The 22,490-nt window shown below is 37.4% G+C and overlaps 1 protein-coding gene across 1 annotated transcript; it reads left to right on the top strand.

Annotated features, from left to right (window-relative positions):
- Nucleotides 1-550: 550 nt before the first annotated feature.
- On the top strand, nucleotides 551-22,336 carry entpd1 (ectonucleoside triphosphate diphosphohydrolase 1). The gene is made up of 10 exons (XM_017696062.2): nucleotides 551-729; nucleotides 16,084-16,211; nucleotides 17,272-17,389; nucleotides 17,652-17,802; nucleotides 18,605-18,764; nucleotides 19,578-19,793; nucleotides 19,890-20,141; nucleotides 20,260-20,367; nucleotides 20,449-20,586; nucleotides 21,362-22,336. The coding sequence occupies exons 1-10, from the start codon at nucleotides 714-716 to the stop codon at nucleotides 21,569-21,571; spliced, it is 1,497 nt and encodes a 498-aa protein (XP_017551551.1). The 5' UTR covers nucleotides 551-713; the 3' UTR covers nucleotides 21,572-22,336.
- Nucleotides 22,337-22,490: the final 154 nt, after the last annotated feature.

Raw genomic sequence — 22,490 nt, forward strand, 5'->3', positions numbered from 1 at the left:
GATGAAAGCTTGGCCGGAAGTCAGTCCCTTCAGGAGGGGAACAGTGGCAGGACAATGGCAGCTAGTGTGAGAGTGTGGATTATGAATTGAAGCTGCAGGCACCTAGCTGTGTTTCCTCTGTAAGCTGAACATTATTTTTTACTCTCTGTTTCTTTCCCTCTCACTTTTATAGCATACCATAGACCAAGAGAAATTGTCAGGAAGTATTTGAAAAAAAAATCTAGATATATTAACGTACATTAAATTTAAGAATTTATTTCCCTTTTTTCTATCAGGTTAACATTTCAGAGATACAAGGTTTTGTTACTGTTTTCTGGGGACGACATGGGCATATGAGTGATGCAACAGAGGTAGTGAGTAAGGGTTTGTGAGAGAGAGAGAAAGAGAGAGAGAGAGAGAGAGGAAGTGAAAGAGACAGAGCGAGAGTGAGAGAGTAAGAGAGAAAAAGAATAGAGACAAAGAGAGAAGAGAGACAGAAAGAGAGAGAGAGAGAGAAGGGGAAAAGACTGCTGGCGGCAATCCCGCCCACTCTTAAGCCCCCCACCCTCCCACCCCACCTTATAAAGGACCTCAAGAATGGGAAAGACCTGCTGGCTGAGAAATACAAGCCAACAAGCAAGAAGACCAAACAGAGGGAGACCCAGAAACAGAGAGTGACTGAGAGAAGAAGACAGAGGGGGGAAGAGAGAAAGGAATAAAAAGAGGCTATACAAATGGATGTTCAGCCAGGTAGGTCAAGCTTTTTTTGTTGTTGTTTTTGTGCTCACTGACTGTTCACCACAGGACAAGCTGTAAGCTCATGAATGGCGGAAAAGAGGCTGCATATAAAGCAGGAGACAGGGGTCCTGTGGAGTCAAATTTCTTGGGTCCAGATGGCTTACAGATGATTTTCCCAAGAACTACTGATGTGGACAGTAGAACGGTTATATACATACCTGATCATGTCTGAATCTGATTTGTCTTATTCTGACACTGGTGTGTGGTTTAGCAGATTTCTGCCTTTATTTCTGGCATTAACTGATTCATTGACTTGTGTGAGAATGCAGTCTATGAATTTCAGTGACATGTGCTTTTGACATAACGGAGCACTTGTAAATTGCATGAGTGAACACAGCCGTCTGCTTCAGACGTCTGCTAAATTCCCATAAAAGAGCATGACCGAAAATAACCTTCAAAAAAGCTGGAAAGGGTCTTTTAAAGTATGCACCGCTGAGCCAAAAAGAAACCAGGTTTGGCTGTCAAACAAACCTTGAACAGCACATCATTTTTCAATGGAAGCTGATGTAATTTTAGAATGGCTATATTAGTCAAAAAGTCGACTTCCTTGAAAAAAAAAACTGGGATGACTTGCACCTGGCTTTAGGAAGAGCTAAAAGCTGCCTCACAATATGACTGATTTAAAATTGGATTTCCATTATGAGTAGAACCACAACTAATGGAAGTTACCGGATTTCCTGTAAAGGAAGACATGAAGTACTGACCAGAATGCTAATATGTCCATTTGGTCCCTGTCCAAGTGATTGCTGATGATGTGGATTCGCTGAGGGACAGGGAGTTTGCTCTTGTGCTTGGAGCACAGGAGGGACAGTCTGAGAGGAAAGTGCGAGGAAAGACCATTACGTAACCCTGAGGAACTGCTCTGTGAGTACATACAGGCCATCTGGAAACGAAGAAAGCCAACAGAATAAAACAAAGACCTGGCAGTGTTTTCAAAACAATGTAGCTGTTAAAGTGCAGGTGGTTTACAAGAAAGTTTTACAACTAGTCTTAAACCTCGATTTCACCTTAATTCTTGTTGAAACAAAGAGGGCCATACATTTGGGAACAGCAGATGACTTGGATGTTTCATTATGCTAGAGGACGGATCTAGTCACTCAGCTAGTGCCATCCACCACCTCACCCCCTATCAACAAGCCCCTCTTTTTTTACTGCATTGGGGGGAACCAAACATCCTGTCGCTCACACAACAAGGTTGGTGTGAATGTTCCTTATTATTCCAGTCATGTGTTGTTTGAAGAAGTCCCTAGAGACTATTATAGAAATGGGGCCTCGGTGGTTCCCTTTTTTTTTAAAGAGCTAGTTGCTCACAAGCAAGGCTAAAACATGCAAGCTGAAGATGGGGAAAAATGGTTGTATAGCTAATTACCATCTGCAGCACTATCTGTCTTATCAGTACATCAGAACATCTAGGCTTGGATGATTAAATGGTTAAGGATTGTCAAATAAAGAGATTATGTTATAAGTTAAATGAATAATATACTGTCTTGAAACCTGAAAAGCACAGCTGAATAAACAGTGCTGATGTGCACAGTTGGCAGAGTCTGTGATCACTCTGTAGCGGAGGTGTAATGTAAGTGAAAGTGCTCTAATGAGGAGAGCGAGGTCAGCTCCAGATCTGTGTGAGTAATTATATCATGACTGAAGAATAGCTTACTTAAACTGTCTCAGAACATACCAACATACTGCTCAAAATAATTATCTAGTACCTAAGAGCTTGTATCTCACAGTTACCTGGTTAAGACTTAGAATCTGGGGCACTGTAGAGGAAAGTGTTACCTGACTTGCCACAGGCACTGACACAGGATATGTTTTTTTCTCTAAAGTTTCACTTTTGGCTTTTTGAAAAACATATCCACCCATCTATATCTATGCTGGATATAGGCTGGCCCACACATGGTGCAATGTCATATGCACTGAGACTGTGGCCAACTTGTGGGCAATAAGTGTTGCACTTGTGAGCAGAAAAGGTGTTGCTGAAATAACATTTCAACAGACTCATTTCCCATAAGACACTAAGCATTGAGAAATGCCCATGCCCTTAATTTAATTATTTTTTTTCCTGTCATATATCAACAATATCAGTGTGTGTTACACATATATGCAAACAAATACCTGTAATGCATACTTGGCAATATATACAAATTAGTATAATATTAGTATTATTAGTATAATAGTTTATATATATATATATATATATATATATAAACTAATATCAATTACATTATATATATATATATATATATATATGGAGAAAAGAGGTTTTCTTCTGACAGCAGCGATATAAAAACTATGGATCAAAGGGCAACAGGTATTTTCAAATTTTGTCAAAAACTGAAAAACTGCTAAGCTGCTTCTCCTTCTGGGTCGCAGGGGTGCTGGAGCCTATCCCAGCTGTCACTGGGCGAAAGGCAGGATATATATATATATATATATATATATATATATATATATATATATATATATATATGCCAGTAATGAGCTGGCTTTTCCTACTTGAAAGCCTGACAGCAGTTGATCATAACTCACGCCTGATTTCGATCACAAAGGAGAGACAATGGGGTCTCTAGACGCAACCTTCCGTTTCATGGAAACATGAAAAGCCCTATCAGGTACTACAAGTTCTGAAAAGGCTTTGTATATCAATCATCTGTACAACTATGTTGATGATTATCTCATTATAAACTGCATTAAGGAGTCTACCATGCATTCAGCTATTGAGGTGCACAGAACAGTAGGATGTGGAGGGGTCCTTCAGGAGGGAAATAAAAAAATTCCAGGAAACAAAAACAAAGCAACATGGGTGCAATCATCAACAGCCCTTTCGCCCTGCTAATTAAAGTGCTTTATATAAATATAAATGTGATATCTGATAAAATAAAACATGATTCAACGTGTACTTACTAACCCAGGGTTTCCCAGAGGAAGTTTTAGTGTACAGAAGTGAGCGAGTGTTCTGGGTTTGGCATTTGACTGATAAGATTAAGGAGAGTGCCACTACTAGGAAATGACACATAGTGACTTTTCTAGCTTGAAAGGACATGATTATGTGCTGTTTCATGTCTCTTGTCGGTTTTGGACACCATAACCAAACTGTCTTTATTTCATTAATGTTTTTGAATTTGGTACATCAATGAGCCATCAATGATGCCTTTTTCTGAGCAATCAGTTTGGAATAAAAGATTTACTGTACTATGCATTGTTCATATGTGCAAATAAATGCTGAATTAATTATAGTTCTGTCCCACCCATTCATGTTGAAGTGAAAAGGATTGTTGTTACTGCAGTCAGTTTGTAGCAGTGTTATTGAAATGGAAGATGAGGTGAAAATGTTTAAACTGTGCTGTTCCTGAGTGTCTGGATGCAAAAGTTGTTACGGCGGCCTCTTACAGGATCCAGAAAAGAGTCGCTGAAGTTGGGTTTTTTTCCTGAGGATTTCAGTCCAAATTAGGTACACTGTAAAAAATTTAAAGATCAACCTGACATTTTCAGGTCAACTTGACATCCACTTTTTGTTTTAAGTTGCATTAGCTCAGTTTAAACTCTTTTGTTGACATAACCTTAAAATATAAAGTTGACTAGAGGTAATTTATGTGAATCAGTCTTAAAGGCACAAGCTTTATACCTAGAACATAAATGCCCACATTCAATCACTTAAATAAAAGACTTTAACATGGTATATCAATTTTGGTAATGCAGCAAAACATACTGTTCTCTCCCCATACTGTTCTCTATGGTCCATATATGGAACTTAAGCTACAAAAACAGCCCATTTTGATTTAATTGTTTTTAAAAAATGTAAAAAAAAAATAGCACACACACACACACACACACACACACACACACACACACACACACACACACATATATATATATATATCTACCCATATATATATATATATATATACATCTGCCTACTAAGTCTCCAGCAGTTTAACCCTGCCCACTGAGGAGTGTTTTAGCCAGGACGTCTTTTTGATTGAGGTGTAATACAAGTCAAACTAAAGAGAGATCATTTTCATATAGATATATACATATACACATTTCCAAAAAATATGTCCCAAGCATCTCAATTTTGAATTTTTTTACATTATTTGACGTTGTGTAAAAATTTTATGATGAATGGATCAATAGAAATGCTCCAAAGTTGTCTGAAATAAAATTTCTTTGCATAAGCTTACACTAAAAGTATAACATTTTGGAGATGCACATTCTTTCAGGCACTGCAACAAAAGCGGTTTGTTTAAAACTAAGGGACAAAGAGAGGTTGGAAAAGGGTTATGTAAAAATTAATTATGGCCTTTTTTGGCATACAAAACTACACAAAATTTGTATTGTATACTGTAAAACACATATCTACCCATTGATGAATTAATTGCAAACTATCTATAGCCAAAGACAATTTAAATGATCACTACACAGAGATCACTACACTACGCAATACAGGTTTATTGTTTAATGTCATATTTAGTGTTGAGACAAGCCATTGTGCTGTGATGACATCATGGAAAGGAGGGGGAGGTGTTGCGTGTCTAGCACTGTCTGCAGTCGTTAGTCATTTCACAAGTTAACACCACACAGCCAGGCATGCTGACTTCCTCTGACCATAAAGCTATAAGGCCTATGTGTGCTCAGTTCTGCTATTTGTTTCAATATATACCTTATACTACTTGAGATGAGAATTTATTCAAGTAAAGATTAATCAGAGAACATCATAGTGTAGATCTCTACTCTCCAATCTCAGAGTTCTGCTATTTGTTTCAAATATATACCTTATACTACTTGAGATGAGAATTTATTCAAGTAAAGATTAATCAGAGAACATCATAGTGTAGATCTCTACTCTCCAATCTCAGAGTTCTGGTTATGTTAGCTCCAAAACAAAGTATAAAGTATCACCACCAGCCACCGGAAGGAGGAAATAATTTGATTAGTCTCATTTTAATTATGTTCAGATGCACATCTTACAGAGTTCAAGCACTTTGTTTGAAAGACAATGGAAAAAAGCTTCACAAGGCTAACGTGATAAATGTGACCATATGTAGTCACACATGGTTGGATTTTCCTCCCTTGCTGGGAAACACATCAGAAAAATACGCTTGCACTGGCTTGTCTGCATTTCTTAAATTTCCACTGTTTCCTTGAGGTGCACTTGTAACATTTGTGTGGTTTATGCACCTAAACAGTCATAATTCTTTTTTTTAAAAGACCATTTTTCAACCTCTCTTTAGCTCTTAATTTAACCAAGCTTTTTTGTTACTATGCCTTTAAATATAATATTTGTAAATGATCTCTATTCTGATCCACTATCCTGAATAGCACCTTATTCACAAAGCACTCAGAGCTGCTGAGCTGAAACACCTGTTAGAACTATAATATGAATGTGTGGAACAAAACTGCTATATGGTGGATATATGTAAATGTGTTGGTTCTCGCAACATCACAGACATGGTTCATTCAAAATGGGCTGTTTTTGCAGCTTAGTGTCCATGTTTGGACTGGAGAGTAAATAGCTCGTTTTAATACCTTCACTGTGTGAACATATTAATAAAAAAAGCCTTAATGGGCCCTTTAACAGAGTAGTTAATCAAAAGCTCCTAGTTTAAAAAGTGGTTTTAACCCTCTCAATGACATCACAGTGCTTTCTCAAAATCGGACAAAGGTTCTTTTTACACGTTTAGGTGATTTGACAACAGAGGAAGCACAAAGAGGCATTTCCTCATCTTCTGCTAAAAGCACTTCCTGAATAGGAAACTTCAGTTCAGTGAATGAGGTACAGTACTGAGACTTTCTAAACACTTGACACATGTGTGACACAATGCTCAGACACAATTTCTCTGTGATGATGCATGGCTTTGTCAGCCCGACATCTGGATTATTGTAATGGGCTGACTGCAGGCCTCACATTAAGATGAAGGCATGCAAGTGATCATATACCTGTCATCACCATAATTCCTACCCTACTGTCATGGTTTCAGTCCTCTGATCCCTCATAATGCAGTCTCACATAACCAGATACTGTGCACCTTCTCCAGGCCTGCTGTGATTCTTTAGCTTAAACCTGAGTGTTGTACACAGCTGAACATTGAATTATGCAAATGTTAAAAGCCTTTAATGTCATTTAACTATTTCTGATTCCTGTTCTCTCAAAAGTACCACTCTGATTCTGAAATCTGCCCTTGTAATGAGATTTGCAAGTTCACCTGTCAACCTGTCAAGGTTCCATTTCAACCTTGCAGGGTAACATGCACTCAAAAAAATAAACTGTTGTATGCACTTAATTCATGTCACATGCCACACATTTCCATTCAGTCGAGTCTAGTAGAGTAGAGTCAGTCTACACAGACTTTATTACCTCAACACAAAGTTGTTGAGGTAACAAAATTGAAATTTTAGTTTTCACTGAGATGGAATGCAATATATCTGTCTGTCTGCCCTGCGATGGACTGCTGACCTGTCCAGGGTTTATCCTGCCTTTTGCTCAATGACTGCTAGTATAGGCTCCAGCACCTGCTGCGACCCAGAAGGTGAAGAGGCTTAGAAGATATGTGTCTGTGTGTGTGTGTGTGTGTGTGTGTGTGAGAGAGAGATGGAATGCTCTATGGATCAATGTATACAGTTTTCATTCATTGAGAGAGCTTTTGTCAGTCTTACATAAACTAGATACTTAACGACAACACAATTTATTTATTTAATGCTGACAAGTCAAATTCTGTTGGTTAATCTTTTTTTTAGTGTAAATACTAAAACTTATCATATGTCAAATGAGGCACCCAGAGAAAAACAATTCAGTAAGTTTCAAGAATGCTCAAATCTTAGGACATTGGGAACATAGGGTATTGTCAGTCTTTTATTGAGTCAGTTTTGATATTTGCGTTCATGTGTTGGCTTGATAACTGGGGTAACAGTGTACATAAATTATTGGACAGCTTATAAAATGTAAACAACTATTTCAGAGGTGTATTTGAATTATTTCCCCTTAGGTCCACATATGTGTAACCTTATATACACACTTTAAAAAGATGGCTTTCAGAGGTTCTTCTAGTAAAGAAAATGATCTTATCCATGAACCCTTAAAAAGGCATTTGCATGAATACAGGGTTCTTTGCATTGTGAAAGGGTTCTTCAGAGTGATGGAGAATGTGTTGTATATGGTTCTATACAGCACCTTTTTGGGTTCTACATAGCACTAAGGGCTCTTCATAGCACCAAGAAGGGTTGTGCTATTGTTACAAGCTTGACATTGTAACAATAGAAGAAAACGTTTTGGTGCTATATAGAATGGTTCTGATTGGTTGTGCTGTTTAGGACCAAATCCAAAAAGGGCTGAAACACTTTTCATAACTTCAGCATGAAGGGCTGGGGGTGGGGCTTATCTCCTTTGGACTGAATGGATGGACATACATAAATGTGTGACATCAGTGAATTCAAAAGAGGCTGGTTTTGCAGCTTAAGATACAGTGTAATACATTTAAAATACCTTTTACCCCAGTGTGAACTTACTAATGAACAAGTGAAAATGTAATGTGCTTCTTATGACTTCAGTGTGAATGGGCGGGGCTAAACTGCTGCAAGCTGAATATGCAGATATATGTAAATGTATACATGACACCAAAAAACTATTCATTTAAAAACCTTTTTACTGCTTAGCATCCATATATGGAAATGGAGAATGAATGTTACATTTATTAGTTTTTAACAACATCTACATTTTTTGTTGAAATAATAAGACACCAGTAACTGAGACCTTACAGGACTATAAAATGTTCAAATGTATCTACTTCAATTTGTTTTAGACTGTTTACAAAAAGGCTCAGGCAGACAACAATCCTTTGAATTGCACAACCCTCAGGCAAATGAAGCAGGATCAGCACAGACAAGCCTACAGATGATGCATTAATCTTGCTGGTTTAGTCTAAGACACCCCAGTTTCAGTCTACACTAGTTTCTTCATTCATTGACATGCAATGCGGAGTAGGGACATATAAAGTGCCTAAAAATACATATGGAAGGAATGGTTAACTTAAGGAAAACGTCATGGGAGACATACTGCATTGGAGCCAGACCAAAAGTGAAGATTTCCTAGGCAGAGAGGGTGAGTGTCTCCTGTCTTCTCTTAGATGGTCAAGCCATAACATTCTTTACATGAACCGCTACAGAACAAACATAATCGCATATTAACAGTTTCTGAGACATGTGGTGGTTGCCTTAAAGCAGATAATTTGGCAGTTTACAGCAAAGCTGTAGCAAAGTTTATTTGTTTCCACTGTTGCTGTAGTAACAACCTCCATTTCCTGGGTTAGCGAACAACTTACAAATAGGCAAAGAAAGCTTAGAGATGATGTGTTTGATCTGCCATGAGGGCTGCAGGAACACAGAGAAGGCACAATGTTCATGACCAGAGGAAGTTCCCCTTATATGACTTATGTTACAGTTCAAGGACAAGATCCCAAAGCCAAACAATACAACCTCTACAGTCCTCAGTGGAGTGTGGGTGTGTGTTCTTGTTAATCATTTACAAAGAAATGCTTTTTGCCAGCAACTTTCTCAAAACATGCTGACAGTTAAAATGCACTGCTATGTAAATGGTTTATTTAGAAATGCAGCATTACATGGTAGACTCCATTCCTGTTCCTTGGAAAAAAAAAACAGTGAGTAAGCAGTTTCACATTGTTTGTCAGTCACATATTACTGCCTTGGGGCCACAGCTTTCTAAAGGTACTGGACGAAAAAGTAATTTGCATCATTTTTGCACAAACAACATGAACCTTTTCTAGCATGTATCATGTGTGAACAATTCAGATGAAAGTGGGTGGAGTGCTACAACTTATCCCCCAGGCAGGGTTACTTGTAACACACAAAGGGGATAGTCGACAAAAAGTAAGTTAATTCAATACAAATATATGTTGTTTGAACCAGATGAGCTTTTAAGCATAAACACAAACTATATATATGTATAAAGAAATAAATAGTGAAAAGAGGCTGTGTCAAACATGGCAAACTTATTTCTGTTCATGAAGTAATAGAACAAATATCAGAGCAATAAAATGTGAATATATTTTATTATTTTTTGATAAATATGTTGTCGCTTTCATGCAAAGACCTCACATCTCCATTTTGGATTTTTTTCAATAGAATAGAAAACTGCAGTTACATGTTACACATGCTAAATTTCATGCTGAACAGACCCAAATTTACTGGAAAACAATTTACAATAACTTCCATTATATGTTATGAATGATTTTCCTTCTCATCTAAAGTTACCATTTCAGAGACACAAGGTTTTGATTTAACAGAGATGATATGTATAAAAAAGTCCAAAAAATGAAGAATTATTTTGAATTGAGATGGGGAGATTTAGGCTTTGATTAAAGTGTAATGAGCCTGGCCAGCTCTCACTGTGAGTAATTCACATCCTTCAAAAATATTCCTCACTGCAGCCAAGAGTGTGATTAGAATAATATCTTTGCAAATTCTGTGACATGCACATAGCTATTTAAACGACTTATTAAATTTTTTCTTTATGTTGAGGGTGAAAATTCATGGGCGATGTTGCTATGGGAATACAAGAACCTAACCAAAAAAAGCATTTTCTGATATGCAAAGAGAAACAAGTATCTCCAAAAGCCTAACTTCACAGGAAAGGCAAAACCCATTTTACTTTACATAAGTTAATGTAAAGAAACTTTATTCCAAGGAATTTTGGAGCATTTATGTTCATTCATCAAGATATCATGATATTCTTTACACAGTGTAAAGGTCAGCATATTCAAAAGATTGAAAACAAATTATATACTTTTTTTGACAGCAGCAGTATATAATCTGAATCTATTCACGTACTTTAAAAAGTCCATGTCACATTTTTCTCCATCTTAGTTTGTACCTAGCTCTTACATATTCAATATATAAAAATATATAATTTTCTTAATAGCCCATCACATTTCAGCTTGTACTTATCCTTTCCATGCAGATGTAGTGAGACAGGAAAAATTCTGCAAGTTTGTTTTTTTAAATGGACCTCTAGACACTTTAATGTAAATGGACAATTATGATCCACGCTACTTCAGCTGCATCAAAGCCGAGGTGTCTCACTTCCATAGCAATCACTTTGACAGTATAAGAAGCAAGTAAAAACTCCAAAAATGAGAAGTTCTAGAACTTGTTTGGATGTAAACATTAGAGCAGAAGGCATGGTGAATAATGAGTGGGGCAGTGCTCAGAGGGAAGTGAGGCAAGCAGTGATAAGAGTCTACTACTGCATTTGTTATTGTTAAATGCTATACTGCCTATCACAGTTTACATGACATGAGTGGCTTTGCTCAGTCCTTGCTTTTTTTGTCACTGATACACTCTAATATAAACATAACCTTACTGGCAACCAGGGGAACCCCCTAGATAGCAATAATGAAACAATGCATTAATCTCCTTGGCCTAGCCCAATGTTTTCCAACCTGGTACTTGGGATGTCCTAGATGGACCACCCTCCTTCATCCCTACATATTATGAGTTAGACTGGTGCAAAAATGTGGACTGTCTGGGGGCCTAAGGACTGGGTTGGGAATTATTGGCCTAGACTATTTAGATGTCAAATGTTTTATTGCCTTAATTTAATACTGTTTACATTGTTGCTAGACTTTGAACTCTATTTGCATGCAAGCCTTTACTCAGATGATAGATACCAAAGCACTGGTCTCACAGCAGCAGATTCCTGAATTGTGTTTTAAAGGGCCCATATCCAAACTAAAATGTTCCTTGCATTGTCGAAATAAATGAGTTTGATGTAGTACATATTTTTTTATTATTTTAGAAGGTATCATTTACTCCCACGTCCATACACTTTATATCCTATTTTGAATTAATTGTTTTGTGATGTCACAAAAATTAACATATTTACGCCTATCCAGCCTACATCAGTTTCGCATTGAAGTTGTGTTGGAAATGTCATATTTATGAGCTAAGCGCCACCACAATGTTGCATTCACTTCGATTTTTTGACGAGCCCCAATTTTCCTAGTGAGGGGCATCAACTAAAAAGCAATGGCAGCCACTCATAGTTTCATTGTAAACTGGTTTAAATTCAGTTTTTCAGCAGCCACACCTGAACACTGCGGGCTAAACCATTCACACACAAAATATAAATATAAGCACATGTTATGTGAAGCTATTACCTGAATAAAAACATTACTCATCTCAGAAGCATCCTCTGCTCTTCATTTTGTTGCAGTTGCACAAAACGTAGCTACTATGTAATACAACATTTCCTGCATGACCATCTTCTTTCTGACTAAAACCACCAGAACACAAATTGTCTCATACGCAAGACCTCCAAAATCTTAATTAAGTAGGAACATCTGCAGACTTATGAATTATGTGGAACGTTTCAACCCAGACTGCTTTTTGAACTACAATCAAGACAAGCCATTTACGTATACACTATATTGCCAAAAGTATTCGCTCGTCTACCTTCACACGCATATGAACTTGAGTGACATCCCATCCTTAATCCACAGGATTTATTATGATGGCGATCCACCCTTTGCAGCTATAACAGCTTCAACTCTTCTGAGAAGGCTTTGCACAAAGTTTAGGAGTGTGTTTATGACCATTTTTGACCATTCTTCCAGAAGCACATTTTTGGGGTCAGACACTGATGTTGGACAAGAAGGCCTGGTTCACAATCTCCACTCTAATTCATCCCAAAGGTGTTCTATTGGGTTGAGGTCAGGAAACTGTGCAGGCCAGTCAAGTTCTTCCACACCAAACTTACTCATCCATGTCTTTATGGACCTTGCTTTGTGCACTGGTGCACAGTCATGTTGGAACAGGAAGGGGCCATTCCCAAACTGTTCCCACAAAGTTGGGAGCATGAAACTGTCCAAAATATCTTGGTCTGCTGAAGCATTAAGAGTTCCTTTCACTGGAACTAGGGGCCGAGCCCAACTGCTGAAAAACAACCCCACGCCATAATCCCCCCCCACCAAACTTTACACTTGGCACAATGCAGTTAGACAAATACCATTCTCCTGGCAATCATCAAACCAAGACTTGTCCATCAGACTGCCAGATGGAGAAGTGATTCGTCACTCTAGAGAACATGTTTCCACTGCTCTAGAGTCAAGTGGGTGCCCTTCACAGCACGACATTCAATGCTTTGCATTGCGCTTGGTGATGTAAGGCTTGGATGCAGCTGCTCGGCCATGGAAATCCATTCCATGAAGCTCTCTACACTGTTCATGAGCTAATCTAAAGGCCACATGAAGTTTGGAGGTCTTTAGCAATTAACTCTTGCTGACCTCTGCGCACTATGCACCTCAGCATCTGCTGATCCCGCTCTGTCATTTTACTTGGCCTACCACTTCGTGGCTGAGTTGTGTCGTTCCCAATCACTTCCACTTTGTTATAATACCACCAGTTTACTGTGGAATATTTAGTAGTGAGGAAATTTCACAACTGAACTTGTTGGACAGGCGGCATCCTATCACGGTACCATGTTGGAATTCACTGAGCTCCTGAGAGTGGCCAATTCTTTCATAAATGTTTGTAGAAGCAGTCTGCATGACTAGGTGCTTGATTTGATACACATGTGGCCATGGAAGTGATTCAGTTATTTGGATGGGTGAGTGAATACACTTAGACATACAGTGTACAGTGTGACATAGTAACAACTTGATTTAAACGGACAAAGAGAGGTTGGAAATGGTCATTTAAAATTAATTATGCCGGTTTTTGGAACTTAATCCACACAAGCGTCGTAAGTCACTTTGGGGGGAAAAAATAAACAGAAGACGTGGCCCTGGCAACCTCCCTCAGTCTCAGTGGCCTAATTTTAAACATCATTTGAAACAATCCGTCGTGCAGTTAGACAGAATCGGTGTACAGAGCATCCAAGACTAATGTTGAACAACACATCAAAGGTCAGCCGGCGGTCAGGCTAACACGGCTCAGCCAGGTTTCCATGGTGAGCAGATCCCTCACAGTGGAAGTGACCGAAACGCTCTTCCTTCCTCTGAAGGACTCGCGTTCCTCATGCACTTCTTCCGGCGGGAATGTAGGCCAGATTTTAGGTAAAAGTGTAGTCTTACTCCTGTGTCCTGTTGCTGTACGCTAGCCCCCCTCTCCGTTTAAATACTCGCAGAACTGCGTGTGGATTGGAGATGTGCTGTAAGAAGCGCAGACGCCCAGGAATGTAGCCGTCGACGCCAAGCTAGTCTCTCCTAGTGGCCTCATTTAGCTCCTTCAGCTCGTTTAGCTCCAAGCTAGTCTCTCTTAGTGACCTCCTGCTGCTTCTTCAGCTCTTCCAGCTCCTTTATCTGCTTCTCTGTGTGTCTGGTGACCTGGGACTGAACCTGCCGCCTGCCGACCCCGTGGCGTTCAGCTTAGCAACAAGACTTTCTCATTTAAAGATGCGTTTGCGATTGGCCTTCTATCAAGATGATACGCTTCTGATAAGATATAGCAGGAAATGGAACAGACGTTGGGCAGTCCCACTCCTACTCGGCACATTTTTTGTGTTTTCCCTCATTTTGCACAACTTATTCAACTCAGTAACTAATTTATAAACTACTTGTGTGTTAAAGAGTATAGAAAACACAAACATGTACAGAGCATGGGGTCTACAGGATTGACCCTGTACGCTACTGCCCTAAAAGATTCTGGGTATGAATGATGTTAATGTTTATCTCCATTTTTCTTTTTTTTTTGTTGCAATTTTTAGCTTTCTGCATAATTTGTGCTCAGCAATTGTCTTTTACATAATGTGAACATTTCACAATGATTGCACCTACAAAAATGCTTCAAAATTGTTTTGAATAAAAATGAGTTACATAAACTTAGAATGAAGGTAAAGAAAGTTTCTGCTCTGTCCTGACCATTTTGCAGATGCTTGTTACATATTGTCGCTTTCCAAAGAAAACATTTTGTCTCATGGGTGAAACCAGGCTGCCAGAATTAATGAAAAAGGAAATGAAAAATGTGAATAAATAATCAGAGACCAAATGAAAATGTGATAAAATCAACTGGTGCATTAAGAAACAAGAATACACAGATGAGCTTAGTAAATTGGTAGACCTCAGAAAACTACAGCAGTGGATGGTCAAATAATACTTACAACAATGAAATGAAACACACACACACACAAACCCAAACAAAACTGTGGAACGGACCAAGAATGATGTCCAGATTATAAGTATAGCTGTGGTAATGAGTACTATAAAGGAAATAATACACCTGCGTGACCTCAGAGGGATTATCATGAAACACAACTGACGTAAGCCTCAAGAATAGCTTAAAAAACAGTATGCTTAGTTACAATTATAGTATTTAGTACATGAAAAGTTGTTTGGGATGAAGTCTAATGGACAGATGACCTGAAGATTAGAGAAAAGCAGGTAACTGCTTATGATCCAAATCCAGCCAAATACCTCAAAATACAATGAATGTTACTTAACCTATGACCATGACCCCAAACATACTGTTATTAAAAACCTTTTCAGGGACCAAATTGGAATTGTCCTGGCTGGTCAAGTCCGTCTCCAGACCTGAACCCAACCAAGCATTTATTACACTATCGGGAACAGAAATGGCTGGGAAAAAACATCGCCAGGAAACTGGTGGTGTCTGTGGGTCACTGATTGCAAAGGATTTGTAACAAAGTACTAATCATGACTATTTTATTTAAGATTCTGTTTGTTTGTCCAATTACTTATGCTCCCTAAAATTAAAACACTATTTATGAATGTTTCATTTAAAATCTTAAGCATTTTAATTCAGATAAAGAAAAATACAACAAAATGTCTGTCAGACTGTTCAGTTTCCTGCTAGACCCCAGTGTATATGTATAGTTTGCACTCAGTGTGATCTTTTTATATTCTGGCTGAGAAAAAGCGAAGCCTGTGTCAGCTCAAAAGCAGAGCATGGCCTTGTATAAACAGTGGAAAGCTGCAGTACCTGATAGAGAGGAGATGGGTAAACAGTGTGATGGATTTGATTTTCCACAAGGCTCACAGTTGAGTGTTTCATTGTCTTTCCTCCACAATTCTGTTTAAACTGTGAATTTCTCCAAGAACACAAGGAATTTAATGTTATTCATTATGGTGCCTGGCTGTTTATATGCTGTGATAATCCTTTAGTTAAACTGGTGAGGTTTTATGATCTTTAAAAAGTCACATAATGTTAATTTCTACAATTGTTATTTTTTAAGTTTAATAAATTTAATTTATAATATTTATAATATAATATTTAAGTTTAATAAATTTGTGCATTAACAGATGAACTCAATCTCTTTCTTCTCCTCACTGTTTATCTCAGAAATGAAAACCAAGAATCCATGGCACAGGCCGTGGATCATCTGCATCAGTGTCTTTTTTGTCGCTGGAATCATCGCAATGGTGGTCGTTGCAGTAGTACAGAACAAACCTCTTCACCAGAAGTACAAGGTAATGGGTTCTGCAGTTCTTTAGTAAATACCATGGTATATAGAACTATGAGACCTTCAAAAAATCTTGACTGCTTAGATTCTTTTAATGTGTGCCATTCAAAGTATACTACATTTGCCTCCACAAGGCTATAATCTCTACTGCATCAAGTATTATTATTATTAATAGGCATATTATTATTATCATGTATTATGTCCATGATGGAGAAACTATCCGTGTAGTTCTCTAAAGAAGGTTTTTGACATAGTCCTATATAACACTAATTGTTATTGTTAGAATTCATAGAAACTTTTTGGCCCTATGACAAAGCTTCTTTGGGGACTGTGTTGCCTTACAATGCCCTGCATATACCCTTCTGCCATAAATATATTTTAGGAATAAATTTTCATGCCAATTTAATGTTACAGCTGCAAGGTTGGTTAGAACCATTAAACGCTTCAATCATCTGCTTCCTATCACAACCACTGTGAATAGTTCTGACTCTTCAAGTTTCTATACAAAAGAGCATTTTACATCAAAACATTCTGCATGACTTTGTTCAGAAATAATTTAGCAGGTAGAATCCCTCCTTAAGCTGATTAATGATCACTTGAAAACATGTTGGTTGCGTATACTTTTCTGATTTCAGAAGTTTCTTCAAAAATTACTTTTCTCATTTACTGACAAGTATAAAATATAAAAAAAACAGGATTTGTAGTAGTCAGAGCATACCATGTTGATATGGGAGCTACTGCTAAGATGTACAATTGTCTACTGAGAAAAAACCATAGTTTCCTATTTTTGGAGGATGTGTTATGATGAGCTCTTGCTGACTTTGGTTTTTAATCATACCGACACTTTATTAACATGTGCTCAGCAATAAAATATCGAAATGTGCCCAGAAATAAATGTTTACAAGCCTGATTTATGGAGAGTGCTTTATAGGCCAAACAGTAAGTTAATTAAGAAAAATTGCTATGACAAGTTTAGACTGCTCTCATGCATCATGCAGCCTTGGATGTGCTCTGCACTATCATAGATGCTAATTTTCAGTGCTTTGTGTCTGTTCTTTGCTTTGCAGTATGGGATAGTTCTGGATGCAGGCTCCTCTCATACATCTCTCTATATCTACCAGTGGCCAGCAGAAAAAGAGAACAACACTGGAATGGTTCAGCAGAAGCTTGCCTGTAATGTGAAAGGTACATAAGAATAATTGTGTTAAATATACTGTTCAAGTATTTAAATCCCAAACCTACACAGATTTCACCACGTCGCTGCAATTATGCATGCCCAAAGCAAGCTGAGCTTTGAAAACTATATGCTTTAGGCTCTATTACTGCAACAGGTTTTCACATAAAACTCATTAGAATGTTGCAGCTGTTACTCAGTAAGAGCACCTGTACATCTGTACATCTGTACAGTAATAAACTCTCCTTCGCACTTCATGTGGTTTCTTAATAGGCAAGGGCATTTCCAGTTATTCACCCGAACCAAAGAAGGCTGGTGAGTCCCTGAAGGAGTGCATGGACAAGGCCAGGGATACCATACCTAACCACAGGCATCATGAGACACCAGTGTACCTAGGAGCCACAGCAGGCATGAGACTACTCAAGTAAATAATATTTAATATCATTAGAAGATACAGAGAAAGTCATTATGTGGGGTATACAGAAATTTTAACACATATTACTTTACTGAAAGAAGGATGCTAATCATTTATTACATTTGACTACATTTAACAAATAGTACATTATTCTTTTCTATTACTGACCATTATTCTATTCTATTACTGACCAACTACTGCAACTACCAACTACCAAATGTTTCAGCCATAGGAAATTCGACCCTGGTATGATTTTTGTTGACTCCAGAACATTTTGATTGAAATTAAACATTGACTATGAGGTAAAAGTCCAGAATATTAGCTTTAATTCCATGGAATTCACCACTAGGTTGGATGAAAAAAATAAAATTGGAAAACTGGTTCTTAGTCAGCTGGGTGTTATTGAGTCATTAAGTCAAACACAAAATCTCTACCAATATACTGGTAATTGATTTTAGTTGTACATTTGCACATGGAGACTGTCAAGGAGCCAAGAACTATCAGTGACAGTACAGCACATCGCAACAATGCTCAAAGTCAACATAAATCAATCAATACCACCAAAATTATGTGCATCGAAACGCTGCTTAAAGAAGCAACAACTCACAATGCTTAGTAATAGTAAACAATCCGACAGATAACCAATATTATACCCATATAATAATATACCCAGCTTCTTAGGGTTTGTTTCATTTTATTTACATTTTCTATTTGCTGGAGTATAAAAACTACAAAGTTTGTGTTGTTGTGTAATTCTTTACTGCACTGGCACTGTAGTGAATATCTTTAAATAACAATGTATTTTGTTAAGGATGGAGAATGACACTGCCTCAGAAAAGGTACTGGAGTCTGTGGAGCAATTCCTGCAAACCTACCCGTTTTCCTATCAGGGAGCTCGAATTATAACTGGCCAAGAAGAGGGAGCTTTTGGCTGGATCACTGTCAATTACCTGAATGATTATTTAAGAAAGGTACTTAAGAAGTCCATTCATCCAGTCTTTTGCTCCCAGATTAACATGATGGACCGTAACATGTAACACATAACTTTTGATTACTTATATTTAGTGATGCGCCAAAATGAAAACCAAAACAGATCATGAAGGCATACATGGCTGAAAACAAAAAAAAAGCTTTTTGGTTATTTGTTTTCTTGTTGAACTTTAAGTTGTAATTAAGTTTTATTTGTGCTTTAGAAGTTACTAAGCAAAAACCACAAGGTAATAAAGAAAACAGTTTTATTAGTGATCAAATCTGAGCTGACAATTACAAAAAATGATTACGGTTTGAAGGCTACAAAATGTGCCAGTGAAATCCAGCCTCCTCAAAAACAGAATGGTTGATTATCCAAGACAGGTTTTTTTTTTGTTATATTTTGCATTTTGGAACTGTTGTTTGTGAAATTTTTAATTATTTCAAAACCTGCAGCTTTTTTTTTAGCCAAACCGAAAGTGCCTCTTTTAACTATTTTTAAGATGTTTTGTTGGCCAGGATTTTGATGCATCTCTACATATATATATTTCTTTAAATCATCTTTCTTATTCCCGTTGAACAAGATGAATCACCAGGTTAAATTATGATTAGTTATTATGTTTACTTTGCCATCTTTATAAGAATAGTTTACTGAAAATCCAATTCACACAATTTTCTACTAACCTCAAATGTAATCAAGCCAAGACTTGCTTGGATTTGGATTTTTTATTTAATCATTCCTTTAAAAATATATTTAGATTGGTAGCTTGGGATATTAATTGTAATAAAGTTTGTGTGTATGTGTTTATATTCAGGCTTCAGGAACTCTAGGAGCTCTTGACTTAGGTGGAGCCTCTACTCAGATCACTTTTGTGTCTGGACAGAACCTGGAGTCTCCAGATAATTCTATTGATTTCAGGCTTTATGGAAACGATTATCAACTATACACCCACAGTTTCCTCTGCTATGGAAAGGATCAGGTCCTTAAACTTTCTTTGGCAAATGAAATACAATCAACAAATCAACAATTGGTGAGATATTTGAGAAAAATGAAGAGCGCTTTACATTTTGCTTATGCCAGGCAAGAGCATCTTATATTTCTCTCTCTCTGTCTTTTCTTTTCTAAGACAGATAACATTACTCTGCAGGACCCTTGTTTCCATAAAGGCTACAAAGCAACCAAAACCTTTGAGGATGTCTTTAACAGCCCCTGTGTAAGAGGCTTGCGTTTGACCCAGAACAAATTTGTGCATGTGGGCCTTGGGGATGGAGAGGCATGTCATGCAGCAGTAAGAAAGGTGTTTAATGACAGTCGCTGTACTCATTCAACCTGCTCCTTCAATGGTGTTTTCCAACCCCCTGTGGAAGGGAAGTTTGGGGTAAGGTGACACAGTATTGGGAAAAAATGTAAAATACATGCATTTTTGTATAATATCTCTGGAATGCATAGAGAAATGCATTAATATTACATAACTGACTTTCATTGTTTGTATTTAGGCATTTTCAGCTTTCTACTTTGTGATGAACTTTTTGAACCTGACCAGTTACCCTTTAGATGTAGCTAAAGAACAGCTGGCAAGATACTGTGCCACACCATGGAACACTGTAAGAATTTTTCTACTCACTTAAAAATTTATGAACCTGTTTTGATTCATTTTGAACTAAAGCTTCATATTGAACTTGCAGATAATTCAAAATCACCCTAATGTGAAGGAAAAGTATCTTTCAGAGTACTGCTTCTCAGGTACCTACATTTTGACTTTGCTGGAAGATGGATACAACTTTACTTCTAAGAACTGGAAAGACATTGAATTTATCAAGCAGGTAAGCACATCTTATTGATCATAATTTATCTGTTTGATGAATAATCCAATTTGAATACTTTGAACTCAAATACTGTACAACAGTGTGTCCTGACAACTGTCTTAATAGTTTGAAAAGCATTCTGCCTGTGCTATGTCTGATAATAGCTGGTTGCTAAGTAACAACACTAAGGGGAAATTCCACCCCACCAATTTTTCAAAATCTCTGAAATGTAAACAAAGTAATTCTGAGTGGTTTGATGTGAAGTGGTGCATTGTAGGTAAACATACCAACTTGAATTTTTGAACTAGGGGTTACGGTGTTGCCAATGCAAATATAGGCTATGTATTTAGTATCCAAAATAACCAGTGAATCTATTACAAAAGTTTTTTTAATACAATGTATATAAATAGCATATAAGTGCTCTGAACATCTGGTTCCTATCACTACCATTGTTGACGATTCTAAATCAGTAAGTTTCGCAGAACAATACTTTTCACATCAGAACAATGATTTAATTATGCAAAAACTTTGGAAAAAAAAACAATAGTTACTTTTTGATGGTTGCTGCTGAAACAACCTCTTGGTGGAAGAAGTTGCAAATTGTAAAATTATTTGAAACATTGGAGTTTCTTTACTTTATTTTACTTTGCAAAACTGTTGTAACACTAAGGTCATATGTTTTTGTGCATAATATTACAGTTGAAACAATAGCACACTCCCTCTCTGTTGCTTAAATGTCTTGGTTTTAGCTGTTTATGTGTAGCTTGCAGTATAACTCCCTGTGTCTGTGCAGATCGGGGACAGTGATGCTGGCTGGACGCTGGGTTACATGCTCAACCTGACAAACATGATTCCTGCAGAAGTTCCAGACACTCCACCCCTGCCATACGGAGGCTATGTCACACTCATGGTCCTTCTCTCCTTGATGATACTTGTTCTCGGTTTACTTGCCTGCAAAGTCTTCCGCCGACCAACTGGCTCAACCCAGAAAGAAATAATTTAAATTTGAACAGGCTACTCTACTATCCATCCTCATCGAACAATTGTTTCTGAAGAACGAAGCCTGCAGGACTGACAAACATTTCTGACTTTGACACTCTGCATTTTAATAAAAACCAGTTCAAAGGAAGAGTCTTACATTTCAGAAAAGAGACGTTATACCTCATCTGAAGAAAGCACAGGCTGCATATATATATGCAGCTTGCCTAATGTGAGGGACATTGGAGCACATACATTATCCTCTTACAACTGGATTAATGTATACCCATTTCTCTGTTGTTTGTTAGGACAAAATTTTAAAGCTGCCTCCAAAACATCTCAGGAGTAAGTGGAGAGAAGATTGTAGATTTCTCCTCAAAGGAAAAGTGCACTGATGCCTTTGATCCTTATGCATAGCAAAATATTTCTTAGCAATAGAACTGTCTGACAGGATAAAGCCAGTTAATGTAGCACTGCGACTGTGATTTCTGTATGCAAAGTTCATCATTCAGAATAGTTTCTGTCTTACATCATTAAGGAAGTTTCAGCAGCATCACTCCATTTTTAAAACTAAAATATGAGGCACAATGTTATATTTCTGTCCAAAAACACATTCTTTTTAGAGTTCTTTTGTTATATCGCACCACAATGTATGTTTATACTGGCTGAGTTTTGTGACACATCTGTTTAAAATTGCTTTGTAACTCTCTGTGTTACTTTAGTGACGTACATGTGAAACTCTTTTTTATATTTAAACAATAAAGTGATCAGTGAGTTTATTTTCAAATGACTTGTTGGGCAGAATACTTTGAAAAAGTAACAATGGGCTGGACACTGAGTACACTGTACTCGATCACTGTGATTTATCAGTCTACTCAGGCTTTAGCAGAAACTTCAGTGTTTGTAAAGAAGCTATTTTTCTGTGATTTTCTTTAAAGTATATG

This window comes from Pygocentrus nattereri, chromosome 13 (assembly GCF_015220715.1).
Source record: "Pygocentrus nattereri isolate fPygNat1 chromosome 13, fPygNat1.pri, whole genome shotgun sequence".
Lineage (NCBI taxonomy): Eukaryota > Metazoa > Chordata > Actinopteri > Characiformes > Serrasalmidae > Pygocentrus > Pygocentrus nattereri.